Source organism: Tursiops truncatus, chromosome 7 (genome assembly GCF_011762595.2).
Source record: "Tursiops truncatus isolate mTurTru1 chromosome 7, mTurTru1.mat.Y, whole genome shotgun sequence".
NCBI lineage: Eukaryota > Metazoa > Chordata > Mammalia > Artiodactyla > Delphinidae > Tursiops > Tursiops truncatus.
Window position 1 is genome coordinate 19,327,766 of NC_047040.1, and position 19,288 is coordinate 19,347,053.

The 19,288-nt window shown below is 41.2% G+C and overlaps 1 protein-coding gene across 1 annotated transcript in view; it reads right to left on the reverse strand.

The window, feature by feature from the left end:
- Positions 1-19,288, reverse strand: part of ARPC2 (actin related protein 2/3 complex subunit 2) — a 29,646-nt gene that overhangs the window by 4,718 nt on the left and 5,640 nt on the right. Inside the window, exons 3-8 of the mRNA XM_019938951.3 lie at positions 16,294-16,328; positions 14,526-14,638; positions 10,848-10,893; positions 7,231-7,417; positions 6,488-6,581; positions 512-638 (exon numbers count right to left, since the gene is read on the reverse strand). Coding sequence (XP_019794510.1) covers positions 512-638; positions 6,488-6,581; positions 7,231-7,417; positions 10,848-10,893; positions 14,526-14,638; positions 16,294-16,328 — 602 coding nt within the window. The remainder of the gene's footprint in view (positions 1-511; positions 639-6,487; positions 6,582-7,230; positions 7,418-10,847; positions 10,894-14,525; positions 14,639-16,293; positions 16,329-19,288) is intronic.

The following is a 19,288-nucleotide window of genomic DNA, read 5'->3' on the forward strand; positions in this document are numbered from 1 at the left end:
GAAAACTCCAGAAAGGGGCACATTTTAGTGGCATCTGGGGCAGTGGGTGAACAAGCTGCGGTTCTAAACCGTCAGCTATGATGATGAGCCAGCTCACTAGGCTGAAGCAACTGTAACAGGGGAGCATGTGAATTTTTTCAGGGGGAAAGTGGAGTAAGTGAATCATGGCTGGAGCTCTGGTCTAAATCAGCAAAAAACCAAGAAACGCCAAAGGACACAGTATTCCCACCCAGCTGCTTAGCAATGCTTACATGGCCCTAACTCCTCACACTTGCTATCACAGGCTACACTTTTTTCCTTAGGATTTAGGAAAAACAGGGAAAAAAGGAAAATGATTACTGTATAAAAATAGCACTCGACCTGTACTAGCGTCCGTGGCAGGCCTCCTACAGTCATGGCAGCGGCAACAGGAATGATCGATATGCCTGCTTTCACCCCCGCCCCCCTTAACCACTTCAACTGCAGTATGAACCCATCAAGGTGCGCAAACGCGGCAACCCGCCCCACTCACCGAAGGTAATGTAGCCGATGTTGTCGCCCACGGCGGCATCGGTGTCTTTCAGCTCGAGAGGAGGTTCCCTGTGGCTAAAGAGGACCTGTGGGGCTGTGTGGCTGGCTCTGCGTCCTTCTTTGAACTCCTGCCAGGATGAAGCAAAAAGCAACCAGAAGAGAATCTGGTGTGAGATGAACGGCAACTTACGCTCCAGGGTGTGCCCTATGGGTGTGACCTCTGAGCCCTCTGACCAGCAGAGGCTAATAATAACCTACACCTAATGTGAAATATTACAAGTGCTGGCTGCTATCAATGCACTTCAGATTCAGAGGAGAGATCACAAAGTACTTAACAAGCCCGATCTTCAATGAGTGTGGGAAAGCACTGTTAATCCTTTTGCCTTTCTCTGGTTCTGGAAGAACATAGGTGATAAAATTACTTCTGAGACTAAACAGACAGCAAATTGCAAAGCACTGGGAGAACCAGATTACATTCAGGATAATGACTACTGCTTATTAGTCTCTTTAGATTTAATGCGAAAAGAGGTTACATTTTTCAGGAAATTTAAAAAATTTCTGGGTGAATGGAACCCAAGCTTTAGTGTAAGACTTCAAGTTGGGGACTTCCCTGGTGGTGCAGTGGTTGAGAATCCGACTGCCAATGCAGGGGACATGGGTTCAATCCCTGATCCAGGAAGATCCCACATGCCGCGGAGCAACTAAGCCCGTGAGCCGCAATTACAGAAGCCCGTGTGCCACAACTACTGAGCCCGAGTGCTGCAACTACTGAAGCCCGGTGCCTAGAGCCCGTGTTCCGCAACAAGAGAACCCACCACAATGAGAAGCCTGCGTACCACAACGAAGAGTAGTCCCCACAAAACCAAAAAAAAAAAAAGACTTCGAGCTGAAGTCTTAACTCATTTAACTTTTGCACACAAAGCCCTTTATGAGCTGACCAATTTTTCATCCCTCCTCTCACCCCACCTCCACTTCTTCCAGTTTCATGAATACTATGCTTTTTCTGGGCTCTGAGCCTTTGCACAAGTCTTGTTTCACTGAGGTAACTTAGACCCTGTTACTGTTTAGAATTCATCAATGAGAACTTTAGACCAAATTTAAGCCCTTCTTGGGAGAAGACAACAATGTTAAAGAAGTTGAGCAGTCTTAGCGTTCACTGAGAAAAGGAGACTGTGTGACATGAGAACTGGAAGTCCGACTTTTGACGCTCGCTCTAGAATGGCCGTGGATGAAATCACCACCACCCTGCATAAGAGCTCACCCTTGACAAAATGTATCCACCCTCACCAAACTACAGAAAAATGCCTAAGGAAGTAAAACACCAGGCCATTCCTTCCATGTTCTAATCTCCACATCTCAAGCTTTCCCAATCTATACATTCCTGTGTAAACAGACAAGTGATACAATGAATCCCTGTCTCAACCCAGATCTGCAAGAACAGGACTAGATTTTCCAGTCATGCCAGTAAAACCGCCGATTCAAATTCTCTGAGTGATGGCAGAAGGATGGAACCAAAGGCTTTCCAAGGTCTCTGAGTTTTATGAGTATACTGAAAGCATGTTATATAGCCATTTGGTCTGCAACGCTCTTCTACTGCTGCTCAGATATGACCTCTTCTATAACGTTATCTCCAATAGCCTGGGGGTAGCTGGCTGCTCTCCCCTCAGGGTTCCCATGTCTTTTCTCTACTGTGATACTTTACTATTCATTAATGCATCTGGCTTCCCCACCAGGTTGTAAAAGTTCCTCAAGCCAAGGATCCTGCTTTTATTCATCTCTGTATCTAGTCCTCTGCCCTTCAAAGAGGCTGTACAGCACATGGCTTGCTGAATGAAAGAAAGCACCTCTACCCTAGCTGACTTCAGTGCCAGTGTCAGGACACTGTAAAGGAGCAGGGACTATGTTTCCATTTGCAGGTAGGAGAATACTCACTGATCAGCAAGCCTTCAGTAAACGAGGAAGGATAACACCTGAGGAGGTCTAATGCCCAGTCTGGGATCTCGCCTGTTTCACCACCCTGCCTCCTGAGCTCACTGCGTGGCTTCTAAAGGTTGGTGGGAAATAAATTAACACCACTGGGTTAGGTTAGCTCCCCTTTGAATTTTGTTCCCCAAAGGAAAAATACTTGGAGAGGGAGGAAAGGATCCAAGATCATTCAAAATGGAAATTCTTAAAGCAAAGCTTGTGAGATTGCCCTTCTCTAGAAAACACCTTTCATTCTGCAACTGGGTTGGGAGGTTCTCTAAGTTCTGTCAGTTTTCCTCTTTAGCCTCGGGGGAGAAAACAGAACAGATAATAACTGCCCGCCAGTATTTTCTTGTGTTTAGTAAGCTTCCTGAAGGCTCCAGTTCACTGGTACACGTGGCATTCACAACCAGCTGGAGTATTTGTAAGCCTGTGGTGACTTGGCAGCATTTCAACAGTTCTGTATATGGAAAGTGATACATTTCAAACCTTTCAGACTTGGTTAACAATATACTTCTGATTTGGGGCTATCCTTTAGGCAATCTCATGTTTCTCCTTGGTTTTCTCTCTTACATAACACTTAAAAGCCAATCAACCCACCAACCAGCAGCTCTCTTTTCCTTAGTGTCTTTGTTACATATGTATCAGCAATACTGCCTCTTTTTTCTCCCTCCAGCTGGGATGTCTTTTGAACATCACAATACTATTTCTTTCCTCCATCAAAGCACAATTGACCACAGGAAGTTTAGAATAAACCCAAATATACACAGAAATTTAGTATATGATAAAGGTAGCATCTTAAAATCAGTAGTGTAAACATGGGCTTTTAAATAATTGCTGCTGGGACCAGTGGGTAGCCACTTAAAAAAAAAGATGTATCCACCTTTCATACCATGTACCAAGAGAAACTCCACACAGGTAATAAGATTTATGTGTAAAATATGAAACTATAAAAACACCAGGAAAATAATACAGGTAAACTTCTTTATAACCTTGCAGTAGGGAAGGAGTTTCTAACTATGACTCAAAATCTGGAAGCCATAAGAGGTTGACCAATTTAACTACGTGAAAATAAAGTTCTGCATGGGGAAAAAGCAAAACAAAACAACAACAAAAAACAACTCACAAAGTCTAACGACCAACTGGAAAAAATATTTGCAATTCTTATCACAGAAAAAGGGCTAATCTCCCTAGCATATGAAGAAATTGAGAAGATCAATAACCCAACAGAAAAATGCATAGGGGACATAAAGAGACATTTCACAGGAAAAAAGAAACAAATAGCCTGCAGCATAAAAAAAGATGTTTTGACCTTGTTCATAAGAAAAGTAGATAGCATTTTTAACCTGTCAGATTGGCAGAAATCCAAAAGTTCAACACTTTGGGGAAATGGACACTCTCATGCATTGGTGGTGGGAGGGCAAATGGCACAACTTCTATGGAGAAGAGTTTGGCAATGCCCTCCAAAATTACTCACTTTGAATCAGTGTTCCCAGTTCAGGAAAATATCCTATAGATACAACCCCACATGTATACAGGTAGCAAGGGGCCTCAAAAGGGGCATCTTCACAATTGCCTAAGAGGCAAACTGCTTCTGTCTTGTCTCTGAACATGGAGAAACCAGTGGTTTCCACTTAACTTCTCTTACTTACTGAACTAACTTAAAGATCTAATAATGTAAAAAAATCCTAGCTCACCATACTCCAATGTCCAAAAGGGTAACTATTGTTTCTATTGCTTTTCAGGTAATAAGCGTTGAAATGAGGATATCTACCAGATTTTCCCTGGTGCTCAGCTCACACGCCTACAAAGATAATGCCCCAAAGCCGAGCACTGGGACATCCTTATGAGTGGGGAATGGAAACTCCCTGTTTTTTTCCTTACGGCAGCAATAAGCATCCCTCTAAGTCTGCCTGCCAAATGACAAAAGCAGGGACTGTGCTCTGCCCCGGCTGGAGGTGCGTATGCCGGCATGAGAAAACAGAGACCTGCAGCAAGCAGATAGTGACCACAAGGAACTGAAAACAGCCTCCCCAGGTCACAACACTCTGTGCTGGGCATCCACTGTTCTCCCTTCTCCTAGAAATTTAAAACAACTAGGCCCAGGACAATGATCAGATGATTTATTCTGGAGGGGAAAACCAGCCAAATAAGTCCAGCTTTCTATGGTCATTTCAAATAAATTACCTCAGCCTTTGAGTTTGGAGAGGGAGGCAGGGCAGATGGCTTCCTGAGCACTGCCTTCTCACATGGTGCCAGGCCCATCACTCACTGGAGAAACTGTCAGTGCAAAAATGCAGACTTTCTTTTTCCTTTTAGAAGTGCCCTACCACATGTACTTTGAGGGAGAGCTTAAGTTCACATGCAAAAAAGAACACACAAAATTCTCCTAAGGAACAAATCTCCAGTACACTCTCCAAGATCAGATCTGTTTAAAGTATAAAAATAAGTTAAGATGTTGTCTGGGATAAAATGGAACAAGACTGGTAAAAAAACAGCCAAATCTAAATATATAGTTCATAGCTTTTAAAATTAGCTTGTCAGTCTGGATTTAGCCCAATTTCTGAGCTACTGCATTTAATTCCCCTGTCAATTCTGCATAGAAACGCATGAAATGCCTGCCTGAGGCGTACATTTAGGACCCAAGATATACATATCTATATATATATGTACATACACACACACTTTCGTAAGTTTGAGTACTCTCAAATGCTGCGTCAATATTCCAATTTTTCTGCACAGGGACTACAAAATTAGTTTCTGATTAATGGTGGGTGGAAGCCCACCATGGGCTTCCCTGGTGGCACAGTGGTTAAGAATCCACCTGCCAATGCAGGGGACGTGGGTTCAATCCCTGGTCCGGGAAGATCCCACATGCCACAGAGCAACTAAACCCATGCGCCACAACTACTGAGCCTGTGCTCCAGAGCCTGCGAGCCACAACTACTGAAGCCCGCACACCTGAGCCCGTGCTCTGCAACAAGAGAAGCCACCACAATGAGAAGCCTGCACACGGTAACAAAGAGTAGCCCCCGTTCGCCGCAACTAGAGAAAGACCGCGCGCAGCAACAAAGACCCAACACGGCCAAAAATAAATAAATTTATAAAAACAAAAAAACCCAAAAAGCCACCACAGATGGATCAAACTGAGAATATCCTTTTTGAAGATTTCCCTAGCCACTTAGAATGGCTACACGTAAAGTATTCTCACTATATTAAGCACAATTGTCTCTCAACCTAACCTGGCAAAAGAGATTCTGTCCCAGAATTCTTAAATCTCTTCACCCTGCTAAGGAGCAGAATGAACCTACAAGTGTTTTGAAATTTAACCACTGTACTAGATTTTGAATGCTGAGCCATCGCAGAAGAAACCAGCCAGGATACCACTTCACCAATGAGCTCTCACATCCTAAAGCCAGCAACTGGTTAGCAGACAGCATGACAAAGCCACAGCGGGTGTGTTGTGTCAGACCTGAGTCCAACCGTACCAGAAATCCAATTACAAAATGTCCTGCTAAACCCATTACTCTTCTAGTAGATGAGCTTCTTCTGAGGGAGGCACTCCCTCCATGGGGGCCTCGGTCAAACTCAGGCCCCTTCTCGTCACTGTCAGTTCGACAACTCTACCCTATTAATGCATTACCTACTACTTAAGAATTTTCTCTAGATTCCATTCTAAAAAGACTTTATTTGGGACTAAGCCAAGCCAGTAGACCTTGCTAGAAACTTGAGGAAACATAAGAGGGCAGGAAATGTGACCAAGCTTTAAATTAAAGACCCCACGGCAGGAAGGATGCTTAATATTCAGTCATTTTGTCAGTATGTTTAATATTCAATTCACCCTCTAGTCCAGTCCTGCAAAAGGGCTAAATCCACCAAGAAAAAAAATTCAGTGAGTTTGATAGGGGCTGTTTAATCAAAGGAGCTGCCAGTTCTATGCTCATGGTGTGCTTTGATGACGAGGTGTAAGTCACCAGGCCATGGCTCCCCCCGCAAGATGTCTGCTCCATACCTGCATGAACACCTTTCCAATGACCACATCGTCGTCATCCTTAAACACTGTGCTGAAGACTACTGTGACTCTGTCCTTTTTAGACTCAACATACCTGAGGGAAACAAAACCCATGAGAGTGAGTGCAGAACCAGAACAGGGTTTTGTCAAGAACTTGATCTACAAGTGAAGTAGGAGGGTAAAGTCATGAATCTGTTAATTCATAAAACAAGGTGGCCAACAAAGTCAGTATAATAAATGCATGCCTAAATAAATAAATAAATAAATAAATGCCCTATGTGAGGCAAGAGATGAAAATCACCCAAGGTGGATGTTATTAACTTGTCTACATGCTCCGACATGGAATCCAGAGTTAGTGATTCTCAGAATTCCACTTTAAAGAATGTATTGCTTTATATACTATGAGACTCATAGCATGTAGATGATCCAAGAGTTGCAACAACACAGAACCTACAGTCACCCTCTGCCTCCCGATTATCCAGCTATACTACCGAAGGGGACTCAAAATGATGGTGCCTTCAAGGAGAGCACTGGATTCTCTTTTCATCTTTTGCCAACTTTCAGTATCTGGAGACAAGAAGTGGCCTTTCCCCCTCAACACTTACATCCTGGGTTAAAAAATTTTATGAGAAAGACACTTGGGGGATTCACACAATAGAGTTTAAGGTTTGACTTAGCCGAATGACTTTCAGTAAGCATGCGTGACAGCCACACCAGGCTTCAGGACCAAATTCTATACTCACATGGTCTCATCATCCCTATAATGGATAACTGCCCTGTTCTCTCCTTCCTTGCCCTCTTCTTGGAATTGGAAATATTTCTCAAAGACAGAGGCAAAACAGTTTCGTTTCAACATGCCAGCCTGATGCACGATGGAATCCTTGGATGCAGGCAGATTTTCAAGGTCATATAGCAAAGAGACATTGTATCCTGGAGGGGAAAAAAAAACACCCAACAATTATATTAAAAAAAACTTTACAGGTTCTAATGACATTTTATTTTGTCTCAATGTCTATACTTTTAACCCAGGTAGAAAGCTGTCCATTCCCATTTACTTCAAAGGGCAAATGAGATGAAATAAAAAATCTTAATTCTTGCAGAATTACTGTAAATATATATATAGCTAATTAACAGATAATATGCAAAAATTTGAATCAATATCAAAGATGACTGATTACAAATAAGGAATGGGAGGAAGTCATAATCCTGGAAACTTCATTAGAAATTTAATGTTCCAGACACAGCTGTGAAGGGGGCTGAAGATGCTATCAAGCTATAATATGAGTTACATATTTTCCTCATGAGGTTTAACATGCCAAGTGCCAACAAGGCCAGCAGTTGGGTTGCTTTTTGATAATAAAATATACCCGCTTACATGCTATCACAAACCCTGAGGATGGAGGTAGGGAAAAAAACCTAAAAAGGGGAAAAAAAAGGGTACATATACCTCCCCAATAGATTTGTGTACCCTGTAAAATTTTCAAGGTGTTTTAAAATAGTTGACTTCATTTGATCTCCATAAGAATTCTTTGGGGACTTCCCTGGTGGTGCAGTGGTTAAGAGTCCGCCTGCCAATGCAGGGGACACGGGTTCGAGTCCTGGTCCGGGAAGATCTCACATGCCGCAGAGCAACTAAGCCTGTGCGCCACAACTGAGACTGCGCTCTACAGACCGCAAGGCAAAACTACTGAGCCTGCGTGTCGCAACTATTGAAGCCCGCGCGTCTAGAGCCCGTGCTCCACAAGAGAAGCCACTGCAATGAGAAGCTCTCACACTGCAACGAAGAGTAGCCCCCCCTCACCACAACTAGAGAAAGCCCGCGTGCAGCAACGAAGACCCAACGCAGCCAAAAATAAATACATAAAATTAAAAAAAAAAAAGAATTCTTCGAAATAGGTAGGCCAGAATATGGTTATTCTCATTTTAGAGGGAAAAAGAGGTTCAAAGAAGCAAAGTGCCAGGCCAAATGCAGCATGATATAAAGGTGGAGGCAACTCTTTCTTGAGCTGAACAAAAACTGGGTCCAAATCCTGGCGTTGACACTTCTGGCCTTGGACAAATTGCCTAACTTCTACAATTCCTGCATCTGTTAAAAAAAAAGGGTGGTGAGTTGGGGGAGGCTGCTGGGAGAATTAAAAGAACACACAGTATTTAAAGTGCCTGGAACATAGCAGGTCATCAATAAACGGGGCAGGACAGAGACTGAAGTCTGAGTGTACTGACCACTACACTATTCTGCCTCCTTTATAGCGTGTCCAGCACAAATTCCAACAAGGCTGGGATGCTTTATTTTATAATCTAGCCAAATAATACCTGCCCAAAAATCTATAGATGATTCTGCAAGAGTATCTGTACATCACCGAGGATCATTTCATATTCTAGACAACTGATCGCAATAATTTTGCCAGATCTGTATAGACTTCACATTTCCAAGTATCTTAGACCTTTATACTTTGTTACTATTTAATTTTTTCCCAAAAGCATTCCTGGGGTCTGTGTTTTTTGTTGGATCTATCCTCACTGAGAGCACTGGCTGGCTATCTAAATCTCTGTTCTAGACAGTGCTTAGCACATTTTTGGCACTCCAATATTACATAATACCAATCACCATTCCATTTTGGATACCTGAAAACCAGATAAATAGACCACAAGATTAGATTAAAAAAGAAAATATTTAAACTTGAGGTTTGCTATTTTTAAGAAGCCAAATAAAACAAACGAAATAAAACTATAACTGAAGCCAGACTTAAGTACGGCTTCTGACATGATGAACAGAACATACTGAAGAAAAGTAAAAATCTAGTATGCCCTGCTGAGTTTTCCAAACTTGCCTAGATAAATCCATAGAAAAAGAGGAAGAGACATGCTACCGTCACATCTTTTTATACTTTGCACTTGTCTGAACACAAGGTCTGCAATTTGGTAGCGTGTGCTTTAGCACAGAAAGCGGAAGAGAAGGCCCAGAGACAGAAACATAAGCTCTCTGAGTTATACTCTGCTTGTTCTGATAGATTTTAGGATCTGAGCGGTGACAAGCACGTCTGAGAGTTCCTTTATGCTTTTTCTGCTATAGTTCTTTTTTTTCCTTTCTTTCTGAAATTCCTTGATTCCTCTTAAAGCCTACAGTGTTATTTATCTTTTGGCTTTTATTTCTGAGATACGTTTGGACCATCAATTTGGGGATTAACACATTTCAGTATTCTTTAGGAGTGCAAAGCTCTCATCCATAAATACTCCTAGTAGCAAGTTACATTCCAAAGGCGCTTTTTCTTTATTAGATATTTTGTTTCCAAAGCAGCATATAAGAGTCACAGGAAGGTATTCTAATGGGAATGGTGAGATGGTGTCATGTTGTTGTTGTTGTTTTGCGGTACGCGGGCCTCTCACTGTTGTGGCCTCTCCCCTTGCGGAGCACAGGCTCCGGATGCACAGGCTCAGCGGCCACGGCTCACGGGCCCAGCCGCTCCGCGGCATGTGGGATCTTCCCGGACCGGGGCACGAACCCGTGCCGTGTCCCCTGCATCGGCAGGTGGACTCTCAACCACTGCGCCACCAGGGAAGCCCTGTTGTTGTTTTTAAAGTAACTTGTTAAAAGAGACAGACACACCTTCCTTTTTAGAAGGATTTGTTAGTCAAGGTACCACAGTCACAGGATTTGAGTAACAAATATTATGTTCAAACAGTCTTACAACTTGGTCCTGACTATGCGGCCCCGGCTAGACACCTCCGAATTTGAAACTACCACTTAATCATAGGGATAAAAATACTGTTTATTTTTTTCTACTTTAAACTTCCTTTAAAGCTGTGTAACATAGCTGTTCTAATCAAGGATGGCCATGGTGTTTCCAATACCTCTGGCCATGAAGGAGGCAGAGATCACTGATCAGAACAGATGAAAGGGGCTGAAATTTTTGTTACTTGAAAATGTGAGAATAGTTGTGAATATTGCTTTTCCTTCTCCAAATGTACAGTGTACAGACAAACGTTACTACGGGCTGGGAGGGAGACTCAATGTTTGCTTAGTCTTCTCAAAAGGCATTTTAATCATCATGGGCAAACAAAGGTGGCCCTCTGGCTGAAACATTAAGGGAGAGTCATTAGGCCTTAGCCAGTAAATGTTAAAAATGGCATACGTCAATTCTCTGTGTGACTATAACAATAATGTGTACCATTACTGGACAATGCAAACCCCTTAAAAGCTATTTTTATGGAAAGAGTTGAAGTGGGAACTGAACTAATGCAAAAATATTTGTAAGATGAATTAACATTTAAACGAAATCCTTTGGCTAAAAAAAGCATAGCACAAAAAAGGACAGGTCTCTTTCTATGTCATCCCACAGCCGCTCACATTACTACATACCTGATTCTGGATTTACCAAAAAACTCCCGTACACTCTCTTTAATAACTAGAAAACACAAAAACAAATAGGTTAATTCAAAGTCCATGATAATTTCATTATTTTCAAAGCACTGTGCTGGCTAAGCTTTTCCTAAGCCAGCGTTCTTCCTAAGTTTCAAATGGCGAATGAGAAACTGGATAGAGGGGGAAGCAGATTTATCTGAGTTACCAAGCAAATCACTCACAGAACTGCAATTAACTCCAAAAGGTTGGTCTAGGATCTGTGTTTCAATCAAGGTTCACCCTTTACTCTTTTAGGACTCAGTCACACCCGTTACATGACGAGATACAACCAGAACTGTCGGGAACTGATTCCAGTTAGCTTGCTTATCTTGTATGCTTTAAAATTATTTAGCTCACCATCATCTTTTTTTAAAAGACAAAAAGCAATGGATAACTGAATCTTAGCCAGTTATTTATGCTGGTGGGTCCACAGAAGCTTGTACTCTCTAAATGTCTTTTTCGCAAAACCAACAAACAGCTGGCTACTTCCCAGCTTTTTGGAGTAAATGATAAAACAAGAGCCCCTTTTACACCTTCTTATTTTTTCTCTGCCGGTATGACTGCTCTCCCTGGTAGAAACTGCTCCTAGGCTGACATGGTTTAAGAAACAAACTTTTTATTCGGGAAGGAACAGTGCTGACTTAAACGTTATATGGGACATATTAAGCGGAAGAAAGGCAGTTATTTGAAGAGAGAAAAAAAAATATTAAAGTCACTAGAATTTAATAACCTCTCAGTATTTAGTAGTCTTTATATGTTTAAGAGGCAAAACACAGACAGGGTTTATTACTATGTCTCCTTAAAACCTTACACTTAGGGAGGCAAGGTGTCATCACTATTTTACAGGAAGGTAGAACTGAGGCCAATATATTAACCCTCAGTAGTGTAACAGGCTGTAGGGTTTTGTCTCTAGGCATCCAATTTCTAACTCTATGCCACCACAAACACACTAATGATTCTCTTGCATTTTCTGGGCTATCAAAAAAAGAGGTACTGAATCTAAGACAAGTTACCAAGTTAAAAATGAACAAGGGTACAAACTTGTTTTAATTGTAAGAGTGGCATGTGTGTTTTAAAGGATCCCACTAGCCAGCGAAAAGCACTGCGAACACAGGCAGCACTAGAGTGGAGGTCCATGTGAGCAGGGCCTCTGTCTCGTTCACTCCTGTGGTCTCATTGCCCATCTCTGACATCCGGGGACTCATAATAGATCTGAGCAAATGTCGATGCTTTTCTTCTAACCTTATTTTCAATGTACTCTCTAGGTTATTTAAAACAAACACAACAAACAAACCAGGAGCAAACCATTTATTTCACGTCCCATTTAAAAAAATTATCACATGGTAGGTTCTTTCCCCCCATTCTTAAATATTCTTTAGTATTCCACATATCAATCATTATCCTATAGCTGGAAGAAATTCTCAACATGCAAAACTTGGATAATAGGGTGGACCTCACTGCATGAATCAGTGACCACACTTTTTGTATAAAGGTAAAAGATAAGCAATGTCACATGTAGTTCCTATTTGGTGACCATACAGCCACTGTAAGGTATTTCTTTTACAGAAGAGGAACTAAAGGGAGAAGTTCAAGGTCATAGAGTCTGTTGACCTTCAGGTGTCCCATATACCACTTCTCCTTAACTGTCTGGGGGAAAAATAAAGTAACACACATATCCCATTAACAATTTTAACTAGCTACAATTCTGTACTGTGTGTACTTGGAGGAAGGGAAAATCAGATGTGGGAGAAACCACAGCACCTAAGATTTAGTTTAATTCCAAGTTACCAAATTAATACTCTGAGATCTAAGAGGTTTTTAGAGCCAAAATTACACCACATTCAACTCCTTTGCGCCCTCCTCTTGGCAAAACCAGCCAGCGCTTCCCTGCTGACTTCACTTGCACTTTTAACCATGATTCACTTTTCAATTTGTGCCCCCTCTTTAACAGGCCACCAGAAGTTCAGACCTTCCCACCCCAGCAGCTGAGGCTTTCTGCTTTGAAAAAGGGCCTGTGACAAAGTAACAAGCTTCCTGTGGTTATCCCAGGCTGGTCACTGTTTAACCAACCCAGGGAGCCATTTACTGTGCACTCTGCCCCAACACTGCCAATGTTACGTACTCCACCCACTTGAGTGGGTGGGGCTGTTTCTTTGACCCTTGTGGTACCTACGAGAATAGCAATGTGTTCTGGAGTTCTACCATAAGGAAAGCACAGACTGGAAAGGAGATTTAAGAAATCTAGCTTAACACTTTCTCTCCCTCCCAAGGATTGTTCTTATTGCACCTATATCTTTAAAGAGAGAGGACTATCTAGGGAGAATGATCACACAATTTTTTAGTTGTTTGTTCAAATGTTCAACAGTTCTTTCCAGGTAGTTGTCTTCTACTTCATCTAATGCCCGGCCAGCTTAACGCCATTTGTTTCCCCTTGCTCTTCATCTGGTAAAGAGTCAGCCAGTATCACTTGTATAATTAATAATCTTTCAAATGCTTTAAAAGACTAGGTCTTTCTCCTGAAGCTCTTCCTTTTCGGGTAAAATAACCCTGAATACAAATTCTCTAAACCATCCTTCTTCCCTTGAATTTATGAGGCAAATCAGAAAAGGTTTTAGCTCTACCCTTGAACTTACAGGGCAAACCAATCACATATGAAGAAGGAAGGGAAGTGACGGTGGATGGCTCTTGGTATTCTTCATGGTTAACATCAATTTTAATTTTTATTGTTAAGATTTTGATTATACTCTTTTGCAAACAGCCTTTTTCATTACATAAATTTTAAAGAAGTCAAAAGCTACTACTCTTAATCAGAAAGAAAATATATCTGATTTCATTCACCAGACTGTATCTTCATTCACCAGATTAAGGAGAACCTACTTTGTTAAAACTAAAAGATATTTGAAAACTGATTCAGGAACTGAGTCATACTTCCTGCTTTGAGACCCAACCACAACGTGCACACACTGGTGTTAACAGCATTTTCTTTCTTCCATAAATGGCTCTCCCCAGAGCAAGCATAGTTCAACAGGAACCAAACCCATTGAAAGAAGCCAGTGAATAAAGCATGGCCATCAGAGTTTCAAAATGCATGGACACCCTTTCTTATTTCCCCTAAGGTAGTCATAAAGAAGAGCAGATACTTAAAGAGGCCAGCTCTAAAGAGCATTAAATTTAAAAATTGAAAGGGCAGATTTGTGCCTAAATTTCCAAAATAAGAAATTAAGATTGTAAACTTGAAACAGGTCAGAGGTTATATACCTACTTCACAATGTAACAGAAATAGAACAGAACCCATCTCAGTCTTGTGATAGTTATTTTTGTATTGGTCAAGGAAAAGTATTCTTTGCGCCATTTTTTGAGAACTAAAGCTGTTTTTGATTTCATTGGTTAGAGAACATCTTTATTTCTTCAGAGTAAAAAGCAGGCAAGCAAAGAACCAAAACTCTTTCTGGGAAACACCCTTCTTTACGACTATGGGAAACAGAGTCAAGAGCCCCTGGTTAGGTGAGCAAGCCAACCAGAATGGCCCGTGCCAGTAGGGATGACTCAGTGCCGTGGATCTTCTAGGAGTGGCAAGCTACCAAGAAAAGGTGAGAAGGAAAAAAGAGTCCCAAGGAAAAGTGATGTGGAACTTACCTCATCAGCACCATGTGCCTGAAGTTCCTTGTAGAATTTCAAAGAAATACTGACCATTACTTTTGTTTTGTCTCCATTAGGATTTGAAATATGATAGAGGACTCCATCAAAATCTGCAAGGAAAAGCAAATAAGGTTGCTTAAGTTGGGAATAGGGAATAATATCTCAAAGTACCTGCCTACATGTTGCAGGCCACAAGGAAGTCTCCCTTACAAGTAGGCATATAAGTAAAACTGCATTTATTTTAAATCCATGTGGAAAGTCAGCAGAAACACTGAGATAGAATTAGAGAGTACCTATCTCTTTGCTCTTTTCTAAAATTACAAAGCTATTTTTACTTTAATCACAGCTTGGTGCTGAAAGAATTTGAAAAAACATCTTTATTGTGATGTATTTTAAACATGTATAAAATATAATTTATAACAAACCCCTATTCTCATCATGGCTTCAACAATTATCAACATATGGCCAATCTTGTTTCACTCAGACACACCCCTTCGCAATGATTTATTCTGAAGCAAATTGCATACGTCACTTCATCCATAAATATTTCAGAATACACCTCTAAAAGGTAAAGAAGACAGTTGAAAAGAAAAGAAAATAACCCCAATTCCACCGTCATGCCTAAATTAAAAAAAAAATTTATTAATATCAAATATCCAGTCAAGCACTGAAATATTGTCTCAAGAATTTAAAAAAAAATATTGTTGTCTTACTTATGTAAAACGTTCAAAGAAGAGAATGAATAATATTAAGCCATTCTTGATTAGGCCTGATAGCTTAGCTGACTTTTTTTTTTTTTTTTTTTGTCTTTTAGCCTATTACCTTTTTTAAAATTTGGACCAAGCTGTTAGTCTCCAAAAACTGAGTGACAGTGGTGATGTTAGTGAGGTTTTTTCAATATAGAATCCCTGTGCACAGATAATCATCATAGTACCAAGTTGAAGGAATCAAATGGAGCCACATTTAAATAAGTCTAATTTGAATTTCAGAATGTGCTGTGTTGGGACGTTGTGGCCACCTTTGCCACGCATGTTCTGTTGATTCTGTCAATAAAGAAGACTTCAGCTTCAAAAAAAAAATTTTTTTTGTCTTATTTGAATTAGGATCCAAACAAGCCCACACACTGCATTTGGTTATCCCTTAAGTTTCTGTACTCCACAGGCCTCCCCTCTCTTGTAGTTCCTGAAACCAGGTGCTGAGTGTAATTACTTTAGGGAGATCTGGCATTGCTAGTTAGTATGAGGGGAAGGAGATGGTGCCTGGCCTCCAAGTCACAGCACTTCAGAGCTGCAAAAAGTGTTCCAAGATCATCTAGCCAAGTACCCTCATTTCTACAGAGCATAACTATCCAACTCCTCAAAGTTCACACAGCAAGTGAGTAGTATCAATACCTAATTCTTTCTAGGAAAAGAAAGCAGCAACATCTCTCTCTGACTTGTGGAACAGGTCTCTAGCACTTTTGTAATTCCCCACTCCTCTAGTGCTAGGCAAACTAAGATGATGGTTAAAGATAATAACAAAATATTTCCAAATTTAAAAAACCTTAGTTTGTACCACAAAATTAAACCCAAACTTCTAAGATATCAGCAGGCAACTTTATATAGCTCACTAAATCCATGGAATAATCATCTAAAATAAAGACCCCCCCCCTCCACACACAAAGACAATCAAGATAGTAGCCCTAAAAAGCTTATTTTAGGAAGAATTTTATTTTCTATTTTTTATATTGTGCCTTCTTCTTAGTAGGTGAGATAAAGGCACTTACCTGCAAATGTTACTTCTACAGCTTCTGGTTTGTTTCTGCAAAACAAAACAAGTCCTTTAGTTAAGATAACTATATTGCTGGGACTTCCCTGGTGGTCCAGTGGTTAAGACGCCGCACTTCCAATGCAGGGGGCACGAGTTCGATCCCTGGTCAGGGAACTAACATTCTGCGTGCCGCATGGTACAGCCAAAAAACAATATAACTATATTGCTGTTTGCCTTCAGGGGGACTTGCAAAAGGCTCCTGAGCTTTATTTAAGATCGGACCATCCTGTAAAAATCTTATACTTACCATTGATCCAGGTACACAATTCATTTTCTTATGCATCTAAACCTCTGTAGTTATTTAGGGTGGAGGACTGAAAAAAGGAAGCAGGACAGATAAAGCTTTTGTTTTGCAGCTGGAATCTCTGCTGTGGTTGTGCTCACCTTCAATTCTCAACTCCTTAAGACCATGATAGACGTTTGTATATGTGACCCACAAAATGCCCTCTTTTGGTCAATCCCTCCCCCACGGAACATACTCAGTAGAGGTAGCACACTCAGCAGGAAAACTGCTAAACAGAGCATAGAATGGTTTAAATTTACTTAAAGTGAAAGGATGATTTCAGGCTATAAACGATACAGTTCTATTCCATTTCGAAGACAATCTGTCTTCCTACACATCTTTCCCTCTCCCTTACATGAGCGAAGTTCTCACCACTCTCCTTAGTGAAGCCCTCTTTGGTTCCACCCTAGTTTTTTTGGTTTTGTTTTTAAATTCCAGTGTGTACGTCCATAAAGTGTAGCACAAAATAACACTGCGAAATCACTGAGAACAGTTAAGACACCTGTTTTCCAACTTCAGCCTTTTCTCCAGGACCATGTTTTCAGACAAATTAACACTACACACCTTCTTTTTCTTGCCTATTCATCTATGAAATGGGAGAACACAAATGATCCTACCTACCTCTCACAACTGCTAAAGATAAAACAAGAGAACAGACACAGAAGAACTTATCCTGGAAGGCAAAGACAGTCTAACACCTTCTGGGCGATTCCCAGATGAGCCTGGAACATGGACTTCTATTTGATAAATGCTGCTGAGTTATTACCTAGAAAGCATGACATATATCCTAGCTATAAACAATAACAGTCAATTAACCTCCAGTGAAAAGCTACTTTACATGCTTTCCTCACTTTTCCTCAAAGCCCAATGGTAGGAATCGAATGAAGACTCTACAGTTTTATCAGCTAACACCCTAAAACTCAAATGATTCCACTTTGTTTTATGGGCCAGCAGACAAGATATACACATTTTCATATTTATTCTTGCCTAGCTTGCTCAAGACCTCACGATCAAGTGCGTATCTCTTTTACTATCTCCGCTCCCTCACCTGTAAAAGGAACAAAGACTGAGTTACCCTCCAGAGTTGCTGGGAAATAATGGAATAGATAACGTGGTTTATGACTGTTAAAAAGCTGCAGCAGAGCTAAACAATGCCTTTCAAGGAAACTGGCCTCTCCTAAGCATATGTTAGCCCTGCTGTAAAATCAGCCTATACAAATAACATACAAAGTTCCACTCTGCTTCTTCAAAGCCATCCATCCATATGTGACTTAGATAAAGTATTTTGGGTGTCTGAGAATCGAAGCATCAAGTGGGTTTATGGACAAGCAGTGAGTTCGGAATATGATGAAAAGAACTGTATAAAAATTTAAGTTGTTTCTGATCTTTCATTTGAAATTGTAGCCTGGAGACTAAGGCAATGACTGGCCAACCACCATTTTTCTCTTCTAGAAAACAGGAGCCAAGGAAGAAGTAGACACGTTAATCTACGGCCCGCTTGAGTGAAATATTAAGAGGCTGCACAACGGGAGGAAGCACTGAAGCACATTTTCCAGAGGAAGGCTGGCTGTGCCAAAGAGGCAGGGTGGAGGCTTATAAAAGGCCACATTGTATCACTTAGTAGGCGGCTGGTTTTGTTTTTTTGTTTGTTTTTTTTTAACCTTTAGGCTTTAATTCAGCCAAGGAAGGACTGAGTTCCTCACTTTCTCACTTCATCAACAGACCGAGAAAAATCAAGTATAGATAAAAAACCTTAGAGTTCCAACATTTTGACTCAGAAATTCTGCATTTCTCTAAGCCGTAAAGTTCCCTGAGCACAGCTCCCCACTGGGAGAAGTCTCTAAGATCTATACTACGTGGTTTGCTGCTTGACTTGGGAATATTTGTCAAATCACTGCCATTAATATTTTAGCTTACTATTTATGGCTGCATAAAGGTTGTAGAGGAGAGAGGCAGGCTGCTGAGGAGAGCACTGGGCCAAAGGAGTCCTCCTGAGGCATCAGCTGGGAGTCAGAGGTCTGAGAACTCTGTGCCCCAACATGGAGACTGCACAGAGCGGGAAATACACCAGGACAGGGCCATGACTCAATTCCAAGACCAGGTGTTTCTTATTTACTTTTGTGGTTTAAAATCATGGAGCTAGAAGGGAGTAAGATTGGTCTGGGAGAAAGTGTACCATTTAATAGGCCAAAAGGGTAAATCGTTATTTTCTGTTCCACTGTCTGCTAAAGTTTCAGATGCTGCGGGTGAGTTTAATCACAGAAAAAGCATGTCTTTCAGAGTTGACTCTTCACCTCAAGTTCTGTCCCTTACTGGCTATGTAACCACAGGCAATGTTACTCAAACGTCTGCGAGCCTAAAATTCCTTTTCTAGAAAACGGAGATTAAAAGCATCTACCACACAAGGTTGTTGTGAAGACTAACCGAGATGCTATGTGGACAGCAAAGTTTCCCAATCAGGGTCTTGTGACTAAGTTATAGATATGCTGAGATAATGATCCCCACAGCCCTTAGGGCAGCCCAGAGGCAGGATCTCCAGGCTAGACCATTTACCCAGATGTGCCACAGGTATGGTCATGTTCTGTGTGTGACATACCAGGAGTCACCGGGGAAGGGTGCCTGTACAATGCTTAACATATACGTCTACCCCCTCTCCAAGAGCCCCAGT